General features: G+C 41.8%; 2 protein-coding genes across 2 annotated transcripts; one reads left to right on the top strand and one right to left on the bottom strand.

The window, feature by feature from the left end:
- Positions 1–305: 305 nt before the first annotated feature.
- Positions 306–15,468, bottom strand: ap4m1 (adaptor related protein complex 4 subunit mu 1). The gene is made up of 16 exons (XM_033978254.2): positions 15,162–15,468; positions 13,937–13,995; positions 13,686–13,771; positions 12,027–12,133; positions 11,682–11,778; positions 10,129–10,239; positions 9,216–9,290; positions 8,682–8,741; positions 7,942–8,008; positions 7,314–7,367; positions 6,001–6,107; positions 5,805–5,896; positions 4,547–4,591; positions 4,375–4,425; positions 1,315–1,432; positions 306–841 (listed from the first exon to the last, which is right to left on the bottom strand). The coding sequence occupies exons 2-16, from the start codon at positions 13,992–13,994 to the stop codon at positions 650–652; spliced, it is 1,320 nt and encodes a 439-aa protein (XP_033834145.1). The 5' UTR covers position 13,995; positions 15,162–15,468; the 3' UTR covers positions 306–649.
- A 476-nt stretch (positions 15,469–15,944) lies between these two features.
- rbmx2 (RNA binding motif protein X-linked 2) lies at positions 15,945–21,062 on the top strand (the record flags this gene model as incomplete). The annotated part of the gene is made up of 7 exons (XM_055226679.1): positions 15,945–15,996; positions 17,446–17,561; positions 17,639–17,690; positions 19,028–19,157; positions 19,623–19,803; positions 20,305–20,723; positions 20,913–21,062. Coding segments are annotated over exons 1-7 (1,053 nt in total), but the record flags the coding sequence as incomplete, so codon positions are not given.
- Positions 21,063–21,278: the final 216 nt, after the last annotated feature.

The following is a 21,278-nucleotide window of genomic DNA, read 5'->3' as shown; positions in this document are numbered from 1 at the left end:
AAAATGTTCCTCCTTGTGATGTCATGAAGTGGAAGTTTCAAGTTTACAGCTCCTTTTACCTTTAGTTCAGTCGAGATTAGAAATTCCAGGACTGAAATGATTCAAAAGATTTGAGAGAAGCCTAAATATGCAGTGTTTGTGCCTTAAACATGTGTAAATGAAACACAGATGACGTCACATGTGATGACATCACACTGATGACGTGACACCGATGACATCACACTGGGAGAATTTTGTCCAAAATTTGGGACAATTTTACACAAGAAACACTTTTTTCTGACACTTTCAATATGATTACAACAAAATGAAGGTGTTTTTTGTTTTTATTTGTCAGATATTAATCTCTGTGACATTACAGGAGCTTTGGCCCAGTGTACTACATGGTTGCTAGGTAACACTTATGGTATTCTACAGCGTTATGTCATGATTCCCAACCTCGACCAAATCTGAAACGTAACAGGTCACTTCCTGTTTCCTCTTAGATCCCGATTCGCTCTTTCAGCGTTCCCGCCCTCAGTCCACTTCCTGTTTCCTCTTGGATCCCGATTGGCTCTGTTAGAGTTCCCGCCCTCAGTCCACTTCCCGTTTGCTCTTGGATCCTGATTGGCTCTTTAAATGTCCCTGCCCACAGGTCACTTCCTGTTTCCTCTTAGATCCTGATGGTGTAGGAGTCTGAGTGTGTGATGTATCTGACCCATCTCTCTCCAGGACTGGGCTGTACTGGACTCAGCCTCAGGAACCGGACCTGGAGCCCAGAGCAGGTCCATTTGGGAACCTCAAAGCTGAGCCCCACTGGCGCCACCTCCAGGAGAGATGAGGAGCACAGGCCCGGCACGTCCACCTGCAGGCACAAGGGGGCAGCAGTGAGACGCAGTTTTATGACAGTTTAAACCTTCATTTAACTAAATAAAGGTGTCGTCATTTATTTATGAGTCTAATCAGAACTATCATGTCATTTAGACGTTTTGGACTTTATTTACATTATGGTCGCCAGGTAACAGTTATGTCACATCCTGTGTCCAACCAGAAAGTGACATTATGAACCTTGACAAAATTAAAAAATACAAAAAAAACTAGGCACGAATTTGAGTAAAATCTTAAACATAATTAACTACACTAACTATGTTTTAGTGGAATTAGAAGTCTGACCTGTCTCATGTATTTCTGAATGTGACAAAGAGTGGCAGAGTGGTTAGCCCTCTTGTCTCAGTTAGAAGGTCTCTGATTGGACTCAGGCCTGTGTTGGATTTTGCGTGTTCTCTCTGTGCGGGTCTGGACTGTGTTCTGTGTGTATAACGTGCATAGACCAGTGACCTTGAAGAGGGCGGAGAGCTGCGTTCCTCCGTTGACCTTTGGGATGGACCACACGACCACGCGGCTTTGAGGCTTCAGCTCCGCGCTCTGGTCCGGACTGCTCAGCTCCTGAGACAGACTGGGACAAATCAAACAAACAAATAAACTGTGTAAGTAAACAAACACAGGCCTACGAACAAGACACAGATATAGAGGTGGAAAAATATCAACAGTGATGTCACACTGGGGGGATTCTGCATGTATGTCTTTGCCACACAGGTCTGAACCAGGACTAAACCAGGTCTAAAACCAGGTCTGAACGAGGGACATAACTCCTAACATGTCATCAAAGGGTAAAGGCCTTTTTAAAGTTATTCTACACTTTTTATTTACAACATACAGAATAAACCAGACGTTTACATACACTATGTAAAACCACACATACGCTTTTGTTTCTCTCCGTCTGACATGAAATCAGACTAAATTTATCCTGTTTTAGGTCAATTAGGATGAACAAAATTATTTCTATTTGCCAGATGGAGGATGGGGACCTGAGACCTCACCTTTCCCCAATTTACAACTCCATCATCAGACCCAAATGAGCCGTCCACCAGCAATCTGACCTAAACTGAAGAGGCGACTTGGATGAGCAGCTGAGCGTCTTCACTCCTGCAACGTTTTGACCAGTTGACAGATTTAACTTTTGGCTTTTACTGTTTGCTAAATGCCAGAATAATGAGAGTCAGAAGTTTACATACATTTTATTAGTATTCTGTACCATTGCCTTTGAACGGTATGATCTGGGTCAAACGTTTTGGATTTCCTTCCACGAGCTTCTCACAATAGTTGGCAGGAATTCTGGCCCATTCCTTCTGACAGATCTGGTGTAACTAAGCCATGTCTGTGGACCGTCTCGCTCACACGGGCCTTTTTCAGGTCTGTCCATACATTTTCAATAAGACTGAGATCAGGGCTTTGTGATGGCTGCTCCAAAACATTGACTTTGTTACCCTTTAGCCACTTTGTAACCATTTGACAGTATGCTTCGAGTCATTGTCCATTTGGAAGACTCATTTGTGCTTCCTGGCTGGTGTACTCGAGATGTTGCTTCAGTATTTTCCTCGTGATGCCATCTACTTTGTGAAGTGCATCAGTCTGTCCCGCAGCAAAACAGCCCCACGACACAATGCTGCCACCCCCGTATTTTACAGTTTGGATGGTGTTCTCAGGTTTATAAGCTTCACCATTTTTCCTCCAAATGTAACAACGCTCATTATGGCCACAGAGGAAAAAAAAAAAAGTCGTTTTATATAGATATTCAGGTTAAATATTTGAGAGTCTGTTCCGTCTGAGGGCCCCACCGAGTCAGCTCATGTAAAAGAGTGCGTTCATTTTGTCCAAACACAGACGGAACATCAGCTCAAGAAACACAACATTTACATCAGACATTTACTAATCAAATCAGGCTCCTTCAACACGGACAGGTCTCAAACAGATCACCCTCCACGTCATTGGCAGAAAGGACTTTTGAGACGTAAGACCGAGTTTCCAAGGCGATCCCGAACAAATAAAGAATGTTTGGAGGTTTATTTAACTCCGCCCTGTTCTTCAAACTGTTCAGATGTTTGTCCATGTTCTGGTCGTTTCTTCTCGTCGAGCCTCTGAGGTTGTATTTGGAGTGATTCATGTTTGAGTTTAATCTTTAATCGACGACATTCAAGACGCCATTTTGTCAATCGCCCCCCGTTTAACCTCCTCTGTGACACGCCCACTGTGACACGCCCACCAAAATGACGACGCGACGCTGCCGAATCCTACAAGTATCACTGATTAAGAAAATAAAACTGGAGAAGGAAGTGCGGACGTCACAGTGGGCGTGTCCTGGTGGAGGGTAAATGGGGGTCGACTGAGAAAATGGCGTCTTGAAACTAGTGGATTAAAGATTAAACTCAAACATGAATCAGTCCAAATAAAACTTCAGAGGCTCAACGAGAAGAAACGACCAGAACATGGACAAACATCTGAACAGTTTGAAGAACAGGGCGGATTTAAACGTCTCAGAACAGTTAAATAAACACAAAAATATACTCTGTTACGGTAATGTGAGTATTTGTACTTAGTTGCTTTCCACATTTCTGTAAAACTAAAACAAGTATTTGACTAAATCTTGAGGAAAACTTGACCAAAAGGCTCAAACTGATCTAAAGACTCAACTCAGCTCAGACTCAAGACTTGGCTCAGACTCTGGCTCAGGCTCAGACTCAGACTCTGGCTCAGACTCTGGCTCAGGCTCAGACTCTGGCTCTGGCTCAGACTCTGGCTCTGGCTCAGACTCTGGCTCTGGCTCAGACTCTGGCTCTGGCTCAGACTCTGGCTCTGGCTCAGACTCTGGCTCTGGCTCAGACTCTGGCTCTGGCTCAGACTCAGGCTCAGACTCTGGCTCAGGCTCAGACTCTGGCTCAGGCTCTGGCTCTGGCTCAGACTCTGGCTCTGGCTCAGACTCTGGCTCTGGCTCAGACTCTGGCTCTGGCTCAGACTCTGGCTCAGTCTCAGTGAGTTTGTTTAAGTCGTTATAGACGTCATTTATTTTCCTCAGTCATATCATTTGTTTTGATTTGAATGACCGACCTCACGGAGCCTTTGGGCACGTCCCCCTGTGTGTCAGATGCCCTCCCTGTGTGTCAGATGCCCTCCCTGTGTGTGTCAGATGCCCTCCCTGTGTGTCAGATGCCCTCCCCGTGTGTGTCAGATGCCCTCCCCGTGTGTGTCAGATGCCCTCCCCGTGTGTGTCAGATGCCCTCCCTGTGTGTGTCAGATGCCCTCCCCGTGTGTGTCAGATGCCCTCCCTGTGTGTCAAATGCCCTCCCTGTATGTGTCAGATGCCCTCCCCGTGTGTGTCAGATGCCCTCCCTGTGTGTCAAATGCCCTCCCCGTGTGTGTCAAATGCCCTCCCCGTGTGTGTCAAATGCCCTCCCTGTGTGTCAGATGCCCTCCCCGTGTGTGTCAAATGCCCTCCCTGTGTGTCAGATGCCCTCCCTGTGTGTCAGATGCCCTCCCTGTGTTTTGATTTGAATGACTGACCTCACGGAGCCTTTGGGCACGTGCACCGACGCCTCCACATTTATCGCAGCGCTGAACAAAACAAGAGGAAATAAGTCAGATGCCCTCCCCGTGTGTCAGATCATGTCAGATGCCCTCCCCGTGTGTCAGATCATGTCAGATGCCCTCCCTGTGTGTTGTGAGTGACAGTTACATTTTGGGGGGCAGGTCACAGCGCAGTTTCAAGTACATCAGTAATCTGTGAACAGAGAAAAGAGACTTTCAAAACAAACCAAAGGCTGAGAGTGACCAGTCTCCAACTAAAATATCATCTAAAGACTTAAAGCCCCACGTGACTCTGACCTCTGACCTCTGAGCTGATGTCTCCTCGTCTCACACAGACCTGGAGTTGTGTTTTGTTTCATTCTCACATGTTTAACACACAAAACCTGCAGATTTAGGCTGAGTTCTTCTCTCAAACTGAAAACACTCTGTTCCACCTTGTGATGTCATCATGTGCTCCACTGTGTTTTTAAACTCCACACACCTTCATTTCTAGAATCATTTGGATCATTTCAGTCCTGGAATTGCCACTTATCTCGACTGAACTAAAGGTAAAAGGAGCTGTTCACTTCACCACTTGATGACATCACAAGGTGGAACAGAGCGTTTTGATCTTTGTAGATGTTACAGACTAATAATAAAGTGCGACTCAAACATGTGAATGAAACAAAACACAACTCCAGGTCTGTTTTTGAGGAGGAAACATTAGAACATGACTTCAGCTTTGTGTCATACAGGAGCTTTATATATTTTAAATTCAAATGCCTTGATTTTGACTCGTCTTTGAAATACCTCCACAGGCCACTAGAGGACGCTCTTGTACAGCGTTAGGGGTTTAAATGAACTTGATGTGGTCACGATCATTTAAAGTGATAAAATGTTTATCGTGTCATGTGTAACGTCAGTAACGTCAGTAGCACTCATAGCAGTAGTATTACAGTAGTAGTTTTGCAGCAGTAGTAGTTGTAAAAGTAATAATAATAGCAGTAGTAGTAATAGGAGTGTCTTTGTCCTGGTTATAGTTGTAGCCGTAGTATTACAGTAGTAGTAGTAGTAGCAGTACTCATAGTAAAGTTACCGTCCGGAGGCGTCTCTCTCAGCCCTTAGTAATAGTAGTAGTAGTAGTAGTAGTAGTAGTAGTAGTAGTAGTAGTCATAGTAAAGTTACTGTCCGGTTAAAGTTACTGTCTCTCTCAACCCTTAGTAGTAGTAGTAGTAGTAGTAGTAGTAGTAGTAGTAGTAGTAGTAGTAATAGTAGTAGTAGTAGTAGTAGTAGTAGCAGTAGTAGTAGTAGTAGTAGTAGTACTCATAGTAAAGTTACCGTCCGGAGGCGTCTCTCTCAGCCCTTAGTAGTTGTAGTTGTAGTAGTAGTAGTAGTAGTAGTAGTAGCAGTACTCATAGTAAAGTTACCGTCCGGAGGCGTCTCTCTCGACGGTGGGGAAAAGTCTGAACGGAGCAGCACAGGGCAGCTCCTCCCTCAGCTGGTACTGCATCACTGTCTGCTGTAAGTACAGGAAATACACGGATACAGAGCCTTCCCTCTCCCCAGACACCTCCTCCTCTACATATATCAGTATATTTCAGTATATATGAGTGTAATTCTTACCTCTCCCTGTGAGGGGCAGAGTTTGAGGATTCGGTTGGACTCAAACTCGTCCAGTTTGACGTTCTGGTGAAAGCTGCACTCGTCCACTCTCACCCCGGCTCCATAACCTACAAACACAAACACACAACAAACACACAACTTCAACACTTAGATCTAACCACAGAGCCTCTGGTGAAAGGGCAACAGCTCAACAAACACAGGTACTGGATTTAGGGAAACACAACATTATAAAATCGAATGTCTAGAATTCAGCTCAATTATGTTTCTGCACTTTTTAATATCTATGGGGTATTAAAGAGGAGGTATTTACTTCTGTGGGGTATTAAAGAGGAGGTATTTACTTCTGTGGGGTATTAAAGAGGAGGTATTTACTTCTGTGGGGTATTAAAGAGGAGGTATTTACTTCTGTGGGGTATTAAAGAGGAGGTATTTACTTCTGTGGGGTATTAAAGAGGAGGTATTTACTTCTGTGGGGTATTAAAGAGGGGTATTTACTTCTGTGGGGTATTAAAGAGGAGGTATTTACTTCTCTGGGGTATTAAAGAGGAGGTATTTACTTCTCTGGGGTATTAAAGAGGGGTATTTACTTCTGTGGGGTATTAAAGAGGAGGTATTTACTTCTGTGGGGTATTAAAGAGGAGGTATTTACTTCTGTGGGGTATTAAAGAGGAGGTATTTACTTCTCTGGGGTATTAAAGAGGGGTATTTACTTCTGTGGGGTATTAAAGAGGAGGTATTTACTTCTGTGGGGTATTAAAGAGGAGGTATTTACTTCTGTGGGGTATTAAAGAGGAGGTATTTACTTCTCTGGGGTATTAAAGAGGAGGTATTTACTTCTGTGGGGTATTAAAGAGGAGGTATTTACTTCTCTGGGGTATTAAAGAGGGGTATTTACTTCTGTGGGGTATTAAAGAGGAGGTATTTACTTCTGTGGGGTATTAAAGAGGAGGTATTTACTTCTGTGGGGTATTAAAGAGGAGGTATTTACTTCTGTGGGGTATTAAAGAGGAGGTATTTACTTCTGTGGGGTATTAAAGAGGAGGTATTTACTTCTCTGGGGTATTAAAGAGGAGGTATTTACTTCTCTGGGGTATTAAAGAGGAGGTATTTACTTCTGTGGGGTATTAAAGAGGGGGTATTTTTTGAGCGATCTAAAACCTCTTCATGTTTATAAAGGGGGAGGGTGAAGTGTCTTGCTCAAGGTCAACAGTATGCACATGTCTGATCCAGGATTAAACCGCAGACCCTTTGGTTACACGGCGTCAGTTTGACCCCCTGAGCCACCCTCCCGTCACATGTTACAGGCGTGTTACCTCTGAGCTGAGAGCGGCCGATGCTGAACTCCTCGTTTAGACCGATCCTCATCTCTGAAGGAAACGGAAAACATTCACAAGAACAATTTAGAAACGCAAAGCTAACCGGAGGCACTGATCTGTCTGACGCTCTCACTCAAATTAGACTTTAATCTTAGTTTGTTTTAACACAATCTGATCATAAAGAGCTGATTTATCTGAATTACAACAGGTGAGCTGATCTGTGCTGTTAAACAAGTCCCTCTCAAATAACAGTCACAAGCTAGCATTAGCATTAGCATTAGCATTAGCCAACAGTTTTTCACTTAGTCACTCAATCAACTGATCACAGACTCCTGAAAATCTGCTCTTTAAATCACTTTTGTATTTTTGCTTGAGTTTTCAGACGACGCTAATGTGTGTGTTGTGTCACCATGGTAACTGCTGAACATTCCACCAAAGACGTACATGCAGAACAGCCCCCAGAACAGCTCAGAATAATGTATTTTTCAGACTATGTCTTTGAAAATAAGAATCATGCGAGTCCTTTTTCCCCCTCACAGTAGAGGGGGCTGTTGCTCCACTTTACAGAATGCAGAGACCCAAACCTCCCTGTGTGTCAGATGCCCTCCCTGTGTATCATTCTGACCGGAGCATCGTGGTGTGTAGCATTTCACTCGGATTTCGCCCTCCACGTCCACCTTCATCAGCATGCCCTGGACACACACACGAAATTTACATAAACGTTGGATCTCAGTGTGACTCTGAAGTGCTGTACGTTTGCAATTTGTTTTCTCCACCGACAAAACCCACAATGTCGATGAAACGTTCTGCACCGACAAAGACGCCGACGAAGGTTTGAACTTTGAGAGAGTTTAAACGAGAGAGAAATGTGAGAAAATGTTAACGCCTGTGTGAGAAAAGTGTATAAAGTGTGTGGTGAGGGGTTTTACAGACAAAAACAGAGAGAATAATGTAAAAAATAAAGATGAAACTTCACGGGTTTCGCCTATTGTGGGTGATTTTTAGAACATGACCCCCGCGGTAAACGAGGGACCAGTGTAATACCATTATAAAAATTTAAAGAAAGGACTTAGCAACGCTGTCAATTAACCTGTTGCTAATGTAAGAAGGAGCGACCTCGAGGAAAGAAGGACCTGATTTGTCTGTTATTAATGTTCATATCTTGATTTACAGACACAATAATGAAATAAAAACCCCAGGATCATGTAGAGGGTTAATACGAACATTTAAGACCAAGAGTCGATGGAGCCGGAAGTGCGCCCATGATCACTTCCTGTTTGTAACGCCGCGGCAGCTAGCAGGTTAGCTAAGCCCAGAGATATAAACAATCTATGGTTTGAATCTAAAAAAACAGATTTGACTCACGTTTGCTCCGATCACGACGGTCAGTCTCTCCACAACGTCCACGAAAATCTCACTCTTCCCCTGAAACAGAAAACACAGGAGTTGAATAGAAGTAACTGTAGTAGTAGTAGTAGTAGTGTTTGTATTAATAGTGATTGAGGTAATTATAGTAGTATATGCAGTAGTAGTAGCAGCAGTATTAGAATCAGTACAGACATGTTGATGTAAATGGTTTTGAGGTAACAACAGCAGTACTTGTAGTAGTGGTAGCAGGAGTACTTTCGCGTTGCTGCTGAACTGTAGTAGTATTTGCAGTAGTAGTATTTGTACCTGTTCTCGTTGGTGAATGGGTCGCGTTGCTGCTGAACTGTAGTAGTAGTAGTATTTGCAGTAGTAGTATTTGTACCTGTTCTCGTTGGTGAATTGGTCGCGTTGCTGCTGAACTGTAGTAGTAGTATTTGCAGTAGTAGTATTTGTACCTGTTCTCGTTGGTGAATGGGTCGCGTTGCTGCTGAACTGTAGTAGTAGTAGTATTTGCAGTAGTAGTATTTGTACCTGTTCTCGTTGGTGAATGGGTCGCGTTGCTGCTGAACTTGGGGCCACTTTGCTTTGTTGAGTCTCGGCTCCAAACTGAAAAGTCACATTAAAATCATCACATGGACGAAAATACAAATAATTACAAAACAAAAACACAAAGTGGTGCTTCATTCAGTTTGATTCACACAGAGGTCACAGAGGTCAGAGGTCACAGAGGTCAGAGGTCAGAACAGCTCTGTGTCCAGGTTCAGTCAAACTTTATGACCTCAACAATCACATTCATCCATTTACCAAATAAACCTGACGTCCCCACCTGCAACTCCTTTGTTTATTTATTTACTCATTTGTTTATTTATTTACTCATTTGTTTATTTATTTACTCCTTTCTTATTTATTTACTCCTTTATTTATTTACTCATTTGTTTATTTATTTACTCATTTGTTTATTTACCTACTTGTCTGTATATTTATTAACTTGCTTTGTTTATTTATTTGTTTGTTTGTTTATTTAGTTGTTTCTATGTTTATTTATTCATTTATTTATTTAATCATTTCTTACTCTATTTACTTTTCTTTTATTTTCTTGTTTGTTTGTTTACTAACTAATTTATTAACTTGCTATTTACTCGTCGGTTTGTTTATTTATTTATCTGTACATTTATTTACTCATTTATTTGTTTATTTATTTATTAGTCTGTTTGTTTATTTATCTACTCATCTGTTTGTTTATTTACTCATCTGTTTGTTTTACTCTTTTGTTTACTTATTCATCTATTTATCTATTTGTCTGTTTATTTATTTACACATCTATTGGTTTATTTACTCACCTGTTTATTTACTTGTTTGTTTGTTTACTTATTTACTCGTCTGTTTATTTACTCGTTTGTTTGTTTGTTTGTTTGTTTACTTATTTACTCGTCTGTTTATTTACCAGAGCCACGTTGCTGAGGTCGAAGAGGCTGAAGCTTCTGGAGCTCACAGCTTCAGTTTGGATGAAGTTTTTCAGGACGTCACACGAGGTCGTCTGGATGTACCCGTAATCCTTCAAAATAAAACAAAAGAACATTATAATCCTTCAAAATAAAACAAAAGAACATTATAATCCTTCAAAATAAAACAAAAGAACATTATAATCCTTCAAAATAAAACAAAAGAACATTATAATCCTTCAAAATAAAACAAAACAACATTATAATCCTTCAAAATAAAACAAAAAACATAATCCTTCAAAATAAAACACATATGAAACAAAAATAAAACAAGACCCATAATCCTATGAAAGAAATAAAACCCCTGTAATCCTTCAAAATAAAACAAAAGAAAATTATAATCCTTCAAAATAAAACAAAACAAATAATCTTTAACAATAAAGCAGATAAATAAACCACTGAAATCCTACAAAATAAAAGAGAAAACACTGTAATCCTTCAAAATAAAAGCAGATAAACAGTGAAAGAGCCACAGAGAGAACAAGGAAAGAGCCACAGAGAGAACAGAGAAAGAGCCACAGAGAGAACAAGGAAAGAGCCACAGAGAGAACAAGGAAAGAGCCACAGAGAGAACAAGGAAAGAGCCACAGAGAGAACAAGGAAAGTGCCACAGAGAGAACAGAGAAAGAGCCACAGAGAGAACAAGGAAAGAGCCACAGAGAGAACAGAGAGAGAGAGAGCCACAGAGAGAACAGAGAGAGCCACAGAGAGAACAGAGCGAGAGAGCCACAGAGAGAGAGCCACAGAGAGACCAGAGAGGGAGCCACAGAGAGAACAGAGAGAGAGAGCCACAGAGAGAACAGAGAGAGCCACAGAGAGAACAGAGAAAGAGCCACAGAGTGAACAAGGAAAGAGCCACAGAGAGAACAGAGAGAGAGAGCCACAGAGAGAACAGAGAGAGAGAGCCACAGAGAGAACAGAGAGAGAGAGCCACAGAGAGAACAGAGTGAGAGCCACAGAGAGAACAGAGAGAGAGAGCCACAGAGAGAACAGAGAGAGAGAGCCACAGAGAGAACAGAGTGAGAGCCACAGAGAGAACAGAGAGAGAGAGCCACAGAGAGAACAGAGAGAGAGAGCCACAGAGAGAACAGAGTGAGAGCCACAGAGAGAACAGAGAGAGAGAGCCACAGAGAGAACAGAGAGAGAGCCACAGAGAGAAACAGAGAGAACAGAGTGAGAGCCACAGAGAGAACAGAGAGAGAGAGCCACAGAGAGAACAGAGAGAGAGAGCCACAGAGAGAACAGAGAGAGAGAGCCACAGAGAGAACAGAGTGAGAGCCACAGAGAGAACAGAGAGAGAGAGCCACAGAGAGAACAGAGAGAGAGAGCCACAGAGAGAACAGAGAGAGAGAGCCACAGAGAGAGAGAGCCACAGAGAGAGAGAGCCACAGAGAGGGAGCCACAGAGACAACAGAGAGAGCCACAGAGACAACAGAGAGAGAGAGCCACAGAGAGAACAGAGAGAGCCACAGAGAGAGCCACAGAGAGTTCGTACCACCACTTCATCTAAGAGCTCATAGATCAGAGCGAAGTTCAGCTGCACCGAGCGCTCACTCAGAGTCCCACAGTAATCTTTGACCAGAGAGCACAGCCTGAAACACAACACGGGGCTTTAACACTGAGGAAATGTCCCACAGTGAAGCTTTAACACTGAGGAAATGTCCCACAGTGAAGCTTTAACACTGAGGAAATGTCCCACAGTGGGGCTTTAAATCCCTCTGCACAGCTCACAACACTCTGTTACACCTTGTGATGTCATTAGGTGGTGTGGCTGTATGTGCAGCTATGGTTTGAGCCTGATTTGAGTGTCTTGAACGTGACGCAGTGGGAGGAGTTTTACTTGTTGATGAAGTCGATGATGGTGAAGGGAGAAGAGGCGGAGTTTGTGGTGACGACCCAGAACAGTCCTCCCTGTTTCACGTGAACGAAATACACATCCTTATGATTCTGGAAAAGACGGAAATGTTTAAATCGGCCATTTTGTTTTATTTGAGTCTCTATGGTTCTCATCTCTGTGGATCATTCTGTTCTAATTTACACATTTTAAATCACAATATTCAGTACAAAATGACGACGCGACGCTGCAGAATCCTACAAGTTTCAACAATTAAGAAAATAAAACTGGAGAAGGAAGAGCGGACGTCACAGTGGGCGTGTCACAGTGGGCGTGTCACAGTGGGCGTGTCGCAGTGGACAATTCAATTCATAACCAGCAAATTGAATGTTTTAATCAGATTTAATGTTTTGATCAAATTTAATGTTTTGTTTTTTTTATCAGATTTAATGTTTTAATCAGATTTAATGTTTTAATCAGATTTAATGTTTTATTTTTTTTTATCAGATTTAATGTTTTAATCAAATTTAATGGTTTTTTTTTTAATCAGATTTAATGTTTTGATCAGATTTAATGTTTTAATCAGATTTAAGGTTTTTTTTAATCAGATTTAATGTTTTTTTTTAATCAGATTTAATGTTTTAATCAGATTTAATGTTTTAATCAGATTTAATGTTTTAATCAGATTTAATGTGTTTTTTTTATCAGATTTAATGTTTTGATCAAATTTAATGTTTTTTTTTTTTTATCAGATTTAATGTTTTAATCAGATTTAATGTTTTGATCAGATTTAATGTTTTATTTTTTTTTATCAGATTTAATGTTTTAATCAAATTTAATGGTTTTTTTTAATCAGATTTAATGTTTTGATCAGATTTAATGTTTTAATCAGATTTAAGGTTTTTTTTAATCAGATTTAATGTTTTTTTTTAATCAGATTTAATGTTTTAATCAGATTTAATGTTTTAATCAGATTTAATGTTTTAATCAGATTTAATGTTTTAATCAGACTGGCAATGGTCTGATTTTGTTTGAGCGGATAATGTTCCAGTATGTGTCTTTCTTTGAGGATGAGAGCTCCTTTTTGACATTTTTACGGTCGGGTGCTGGTCACATGTTGTAGTAAAAGTTTAACAGATTTAACAGAAAACAGAGAATTAAATATTGGGACGTTTTTTTAATGTCGAACCATTTGGACAGATACCAGTGAATGTGACCAAAAGCCTGACACCTGCACTCACATAAATACTTAAATACACATTTGTACACTTTTTATTTTACTTTACTACATTTGAGAGCAGTATCTGTACTTTCTACTCCACTACATTTTTGAACTGGACTGAAAAAGTAAACTAAAAGTATTTTAATTATTGCGTGAGACCTGCTGAAAAGGCTGAAGGTTTATTTTTAACACGTTCAGAGTTTGAACAAACAAAAATATACAAATAACATCAGAAAAAAAACAAAAACTACTGATTCAATTGTTCCTGTTCAATCAAAATCACCACATTTAAAGACTTTATAAGCCCTCAAAATCTACATGAAATACTTTTACCTTTTACTCTTCAAGTACATTTTTAAACAGGCGCTTTTAATATTTTTACTCATGATGTAATGATGTAAACTCACACACAACACTGTTATTATAGAGTGAATGTGAGTTACCATGACGACGGGAGGCTGGTCTCCGGGCAGAGCTGTGACTTTTTCATAAAACACTCGAACCACATCGCTGCTGTTCTCCCCTCGGACTGACGGGGGCGTTAGGGAGGCAAACTTATGACATTTGTGAATGAAACAAAACAGGACTCAGGGTGTGTTTGTGATGAGGAGACGTTAGAACGGAGAGAGTGGAACACGGGCTTTGTTAAAGTTAAATCCTCTTCATATTTCACACTGTGGAAAGTGAAGGATACAGTCTTTGTAAATGAGGTGGTCTCCTTTGGACGACAGAATGAAGAACTGGCAGATCATCCTGGAAAAGAAACAAAGAGAGTTTAAATGTTTTACACACAACTACAACGTTATGCATTAGATCTGGTTTAGACCTGGTTTAGACCTACTTTAGTCCTGGTCTAGTCCTGGTCTAGTCCTGGTTCAGTCCTGCTTTAGTCCTAGTTCAGTCCTGATTTGATCCTGGTTTAGTCCTGCTTTAGTCCCACTTTAGTCCTGGTCTAGTCCTGGTGTAGTCCTGGTGTAGTCCTGGTGTAGTCCTGGTGTAGTCCTGGTTCAGTCCTGGTTCAGTCCTGGTTCAGTCCTGGTCTAGTCCTGGTTTAGTCCTGGTTCAGTCCTGGTCTAGTCCTGGTCTAGTCTTGCTTTAGTCCTTCTCTAGTCCAGGTCCAGTCCTGGTTCAGTCCTGGTCTAGTCCTGCTTTAGTCCTGCTTTAGTCCTGGTCTAGTCCTGGTCTAGTCCTGGTTCAGTCCTGGTCTAGTCCTGGTCTAGTCCTGGTTTAGGCCTGGTTCATTCCTGCTTTAGTCCTGGTCTAGTCCTGGTTCAGTCCTGCTTTAGTCCTGCTTTAGTCCTGGTCTAGTCCTGGTCTAGTCCTGGTCTAGTCCTGGTCTAGTCCTGGTCTAGTCCTGGTCTAGTCCTGGTTTAGTCCTGGTTTAGTCCTGGTCTAGTCCTGGTCTAGTCTTGCTTTAGTCCTGGTTCAGTCCTGCTTAAGTCCTGGTCTAGTCCTGGTCTAGTCCTGGTCTAGTCCTGGTTTAGGCCTGGTTCATTCCTGCTTTAGTCCTGGTCTAGTCCTGGTCTAGTTTTGCTTTAGTCCTGGTCTAGTCCTGGTCTAGTCCTGGTTTAGTCCTGGTCTAGTCCTGGTTTAGTCCTGGTCTAGTCCTGGTTTAGTCTTGGTCTAGTCCTGGTTTAGTCCTGGTTTAGTCCTGGTCTAGTCCTGGTCTAGTCCTAGTTTAGTCCTGGTCTAGTCCTGGTCTAGTCCTAGTTTAGTCCTGGTCTAGTCCTGGTCTAGTCCTAGTTTAGTCCTGGTCTAGTCCTGCTTTAGTCTTGGTTCAGACAGAATCTTTAAATCTGCTTTAGTTCTAGTTAAAAGTCAATTCTCTACTTGTGACTTTTGCCAAAACACAATAATAACTGAATAATTGTGTAATAAATGTCCTGAAAACCACGGACATCATTAAACCCTTTCCTTACCTCGTCTGTAGAGGTGGAACCTGTAAAAGTTACGTTTGTTTAAACAGTAAACTCCCTCTGTAACTGTAAAAAACATCCAGACATTATTTTTGAAGCTAACATTAGATCAGCTTTTACCGCCAATAATCATCATAATTCTGCTCCGGTTTAAACATTAACGTCTCGAACTTAATGTGAACAATCTCCGCCGTGAGTTTACAAAATAAATCCGGGTTTAGTTTAAGGTTTTTGATGAAATTGTGACTAAATGGAGTTAGCTTCCTGTATGCTAAGTGCTAATGCTAATGCTAATGCTAACCAAAACAGTGACACGGCATCTAGCGTCTCGGAGAAGAATTACACGAAGATACACAAACGAGAGGCTAAATGATGTAAATGACTTTTACAGCACAATAAAACACACACAACCTTATATTTATGACGGTAAAAACTTTAAACTGACTAAAATGCCCCTCAAGATGTGCATGTCTTTTACTTTAACTTATTCAAAAAATGGAAAGTTTATCTGGGCAATATTAAGTCTAATTAATTGAGTGTGGAGTAATTGTGTGGTTAAAAAACAAACAAAATGTAAAGTATTTTTGTGGTTTTCTGCAAAAAAAAAAAAAGAAAAGAAATGAAAACTACCGAAATCCATTGAAAACCACTGCTATTATTATTATTATTATTATTATTATTATTATTATTATTATTATTATTATTATTATTATTATTATTATATATTTGTTTAAAAAGAGTTGCTCCTTTGGTTATTTTTAATAGTTCCACGTTTGGCCACAGAGGGCGACAGAGCGCGCACTCTCACTTCCTGTTTCCGGTCCCCATTCAACATGAAGTGAGTAAACAAAGCACTTTATTTGACTTTTATTTGAGTTTTCGGTGAATTTAAAGGTTCTCACGTCGCAGGTGGATTTATTTAAGTTTACTGGCAGTTTGAATGTTTGTTTTTCTCACGTTTAAATGTTTAAATAATGAACAAATGAGGCGTTTTTCAATCGTTTGGCCCAAATCCCCTCAAGAAACTAAACCATTTAATAATGTACAGGTCTTTTAGTGACTTTAGGGTGTTTTAAATTGAAACCCTCACATTGCTTTTACGTATTTGTGATTATTTGGTTGATTCGGCTTGAACAATTAATTGCTCGAATGAGACTGGTGTCGAGGCATCGGGTTTTTAACGAATGAATGGAGCGAGTAATCTCATGAAACTGAAATTAAATAAAGTATAAAGAAGCAGGAAACAGTCGGTTATTCTCATCTCCAAAGTTCAAAATGCTCTGTCCTGCTTCTGTCGTCTGTTTTATTTTACACAGAGGTGGAAGAAGTACTCCATTTTGTTACTTAAGTAAAAGTACAGATACTGGAGTAAAAATAATAATAATAATAATAAAAGTAAATGTATCACATGAACCAATCTGCTTAAAGAGTAAAAAGTAAAGGTATTTCATGCAGGTTTTGGGATATAATAATGCTTCAAATGTCGTAATTTGTTCAACAGAAACAATTGAAGTTAGTTTTATTTGTATATTTTTGTTTGTTCAAATTATGAAACGTGTTTAAAAAAAAAAAAAACCCTCAGACTTTTCAGCAGTTTCAAACAATAATACAAATACTTTAACTTTTCTGTCCAGTTCAAAAATGTAGTGGAGTAGAAAGTACAAATACTGCCCTCAAATGTGAAGTACTGAAGTAAAAGTCAAAAGCACACACTTTAAAATCTACTTAAGTACAAGTTTAAGGTGTCTGCTTTACTACTTTTACTTTGTTATCTTCTACCACTCTTTAAACCTCTTGAGTCCATTACACATTAAGTCTGATATTTTGCTGGAAAAAATACAATAAACTATAATATGGAAACTACATTAAGCAACTGATAGAAAAACCTAAAGGATTTACCCCCAAAACGGCTCTAAAAACCGCTCTAAATGAGAAAAAAAACAATGATGTTATGATGTCATTCTCCCAGAGGGGGGCGCAAGAGGCTGATTTTCCAATTGCCTTTATATTACATTATATTTTCAGCTGAAATACCCAAAATGTAAATTCAGAAATGTTGAACCTGATTATTTCTATCAGTGACAAGAGCCAAGAACTCACTGTGATACAACAACACCAAAAAACGACAACAATAAACACAACAATAACAATGACAACAACAACAACAACAACACACATCTGCATTTAAACAAGATTCATTTGAGCTGCTTTACTCTGATTGGCCGGTAGGATGTTGTGACTTCATCTGAAACGCGGCGATAGAGATGTAACTTTTTGTATTTTCCAGTCCTCTGACCAAAGTGCGTCTGATAAACGAGCTGAACGAGCGAGAGGCCAACCTCGGGGTGAAGGAGACGGTGTCCTGGCACTCGGAGTACTCGGACAGCGCTTGGATCTTCGTCGGTGAAGAAAACTTTCACTTTAGGATGGTCTCCTAAAATAAATGAAAGTAAATATAAGATTAAGTCTTTGTGTTTCAGGAGGGCTGCCGTACGAGCTCAGCGAAGGCGACATCATCTGTGTGTTCTCGCAGTAAGGATGCACTTTCTGTCACAAAAACTATTAAAGAGGAGGTATTCTGCAAAACCCGCTGTTTGGAGCTTTCTCCCATGATGCTAACGCTAACGCTAACTCCGTTCCCTCATCAAAAACATGTCTGAGAAGGTTTTTAGATGTTATCCATATATGTCTGAGTGATCTCTCCTGGGCCTATTCACAGCTTCCTTACAGTTAGCAGTACGAGCATGTACGAGGCTCCGCCCACAAACCTGCCACGCGACAATCCTCCGTAAATATACAAAAACGTGGTACAAAACTGTGCACTATGACTTGACAAACCTGGTGTGATGTGCAGTAGTTTCATTAGTGCGATGCAGCTGATTGTGTTGTGATAGTGCTCTGAAGGGGGAGGGGTTTAGCACAGAGAGCAAAGGGCGGGGAGACTCAGGGGGAGGCTGCTAATCTGCATTTATTCATAAACATTTTTTGCCACTGGCGCCCTCCTGTGGTCCCTGGTACTCCCTGCGGTCTCCCATCCAAATCCTGACCACGCCCCACCCTGAAATACCCCCTCTTTAATACCCCACAGAAGTAAATACCTCCTCTTTAATACCCCACAGAAGTAAACACCTCCTCTTTAATACCCCACAGAAGTAAACACCTCCTCTTTAATACCCCACAGAAGTAAATACCTCCTCTTTAATACCCCACAGCAGTAAATACCTCCTCTTTAATACCCCACAGAAGTAAACACCTCCTCTTTAATACCCCACAGAAGTAAACACCTCCTCTTTAATACCCCACAGAAGTAAACACCTCCTCTTTAATACCCCACAGAAGTAAATACCTCCTCTTTAATACCCCACAGAAGTAAATACCTCCTCTTTAATACCCCACAGAAGTAAATACCTCCTCTTTAATACCCCACAGAAGTAAATACCTCCTCTTTAATACCCCACAGAAGTAAATACCTCCTCTTTAATACCCCACAGAAGTAAATACCTCCTCTTTAATACCCCACAGAAGTAAATACCTCCTCTTTAATACCCCACAGAAGTAAATACCTCCTCTTTAATACCCCACAGAAGTAAATACCTCCTCTTTAATACCCCACAGAAGTAAACACCTCCTCTTTAATACCCCACAGAAGTAAACACCTCCTCTTTAATACCCCACAGAAGTAAACACCTCCTCTTTAATACCCCACAGAAGTAAACACCTCCTCTTTAATACCCCACAGAAGTAAATACCCCCTCTTTAATACCCCACAGCAGTAAATACCTCCTCTTTAATACCCCACAGAAGTAAATACCCCCTCTTTAATACCCCATAGAAGTAAATACCCCCTCTTTAACTGGTTTGTGTCTCAGATATGGAGAGGTGGTGAACATAAACTTGGTTCGGGACAAAAAAACGGGGAAGTCCAAAGGTTTCTGCTTCATCTGCTACGAGGACCAGAGGAGCACCATTTTAGCCGTGGACAACTTCAACGGGATCAAGGTACGAGCCGCCACAGCCGCCCCGGGGCAGATGGACATGGCACAATGACCACACGTTTTTTTTTTCTTCAAATGACCTACAGAAAATAGACCTACAGAGAACAGGCCTACAGAGAGAACAGGCCTACAGAGAGAACAGACCTACAGAGAGAACAGGCCTACACAGAGAACAGGCCTAGAGAGGACAGACCTACAGAGAGAACAGACCTACAGAGAACAGGCCTACAGAGAGAACAGGCCTACAGAGAACAGGCCTACAGAGAACAGACCTACAGAGAGAACAGACCTACAGAGAACAGGCCTACAGAGAGAACAAGCCTAGAGAGAACAGACCTACAGAGTGAACAGGCCTAGAGAGAGAACAGGTCTACATATGTAGGAGGAGCTTGTAGCTACAGGAGACGTGATATGTAAATGAGTTTGACATAAAGGGGCGGAGCATCATTATGTGTGTTTATGTTTCCAGATCAAAGGACGCACGATCCGCGTGGACCACGTGAAGGACTACAAACCGCCCAAAGACCACGAGGACATCGATGACATCACGAGGAACCTGAGAGTGCAGGGCTGTGCGCCGAGCGTGCAGCAGGGGGCGGAGTCTGAAGAGGAGCAGGAGGAGCCACTGCCGCTGAAGAAGAGCAAGAAAGGTACAAGGCTCTACATGATCCTGGGTTTTTATTTCACTATTGTGTCTGTAAATCAAGATCTGAACATTAATAACAGACAAATCAGACGCCTGCTTTGCCCGAGGAGCTAGCATTAGCCACAGGTTTGATTGACAGCGTTGCTAAGCGCCTGCTCCCTACTAAACCAGTGGTGTGGGCTGAAGGGGCGTTACCTTAAACAGCCTCGCTCCTGATTGGCTCTTTGGTTGCTATGATCCTCGCGGTCAGAATTCCAAATATGGAACTCACACCTGCTCCAGCCTCGATGAGCTTCATTTGGAGCTGAACGCTGTGGACGACGTCACACTCACTCGTTCCACTTCTTTATACAGTCTGCGGGTTACTGTTAGGACGTCCCCGTCAACTTGTCACCATGGCAACAAAAACAGATAAACAGAAGAACGACAAAAGGCGACAAAACATCACAGTTTGTCCAACCAGGATCAACGTCTCATCTTCATATTAAATGCGTTTCTGTTCCAGACAAAAAAGAGAAGAAAAAGAAGAAAGAAAAGAAAAAGAAAAAAGAGAGAGAGCAGCGTTCAGCGAGCTCCTCCCCATCACCTGCTCCTGCTCGCCCCGGGGCAGGTGCGACAGGAGCGACAGGAGCGACAGGAGGTGTCAGAGTGAAGGACGAGAGACACGACGCGGGATACGACAAATACAGACACTCGCACGAACAACAGGGGGCGCTACGGAGCAGAGAGGAGGAGAGAGAGAGGGAGAGAACACAACGCAGAGGAGAGGAAGGGAGGAGGGTGGAGACGAGGAGAGAGGAGGGGAGGAGAGAGGAGGGGAGGAGAGAGGAAGGGAGGAGAGAGGAGGGAAGGAGAGAGGAAGGGAGGAGAGAGGAAGGGAGGAGAGAGGAAGGGAGGAGAGAGGAGGGAAGGAGAGAGGAGGGAAGGAGAGAGGAGGGAAGGAGAGAGGAGGGAAGGAGAGAGGAGGGGAGGAGAGTGGAGACGAGGAGAGAGGAGGGGAGGAATGAACCTAAACTAGAGAGGAGGGAGGAGGGAAGGAGAGAGGAAACAAGGAGGGAGGAGACCAAGAAGGAGCCGAAACTAGAGAGGAGGGAGAGGAGTAGAGAGAGGGAGAGAAGGGAGGAAGGACGGAGAGAGGAGAGGGATAGAGAGAGGAATTATGAACCTGACAGACATAGAGACAGGAGCAGAGAGCGATACAGGGAGGACAGAAGGAGGGAGGAGACAAAGAGAGATGAGACGGGGAGAGAGGAAGGGAGGAGAGAGGAGGGGAGGGAGCGAGAGAGGGAGGACAGGAGGAGAGACAGGGACAGGTCCAAATACTGATCGTACAATGTGTAAAATACATATATAGTTGTTGTTTTTTTTAAATAAAATGTTTGTTTTTGAATCTGAGTTTTATTCATTTTGGAGTAAACACAAAGTTATCCCTGAGGGGAGCATCAGGTGGCGCTGTAGGACACTTCATTCAGTTAAAAT

Source organism: Periophthalmus magnuspinnatus, chromosome 14, assembly GCF_009829125.3.
Source record: "Periophthalmus magnuspinnatus isolate fPerMag1 chromosome 14, fPerMag1.2.pri, whole genome shotgun sequence".
NCBI lineage: Eukaryota > Metazoa > Chordata > Actinopteri > Gobiiformes > Gobiidae > Periophthalmus > Periophthalmus magnuspinnatus.
Note: the sequence above shows the minus strand (reverse complement) of the source record. Positions and strands in the feature narration are given on the sequence as shown.

Bases quoted from the DNA above. Each gene is read 5' to 3' on its own strand.
- ap4m1 (XM_033978254.2), bottom strand. From the start codon at position 13,994: ATGATCTGCCAGTTCTTCATTCTGTCGTCCAAAGGAGACCACCTCATT. The intron at 12,134-13,685 runs GTAACTCACATT...CGTCTTTTCCAG, and splicing joins ACCAGCCTCCCGTCGTCATG to AATCATAAGGATGTGTATTT. The intron at 842-1,314 runs GTCACTGGTCTA...TTGTGCCTGCAG, and splicing joins AGCTCTCCGCCCTCTTCAAG to GTGGACGTGCCGGGCCTGTG.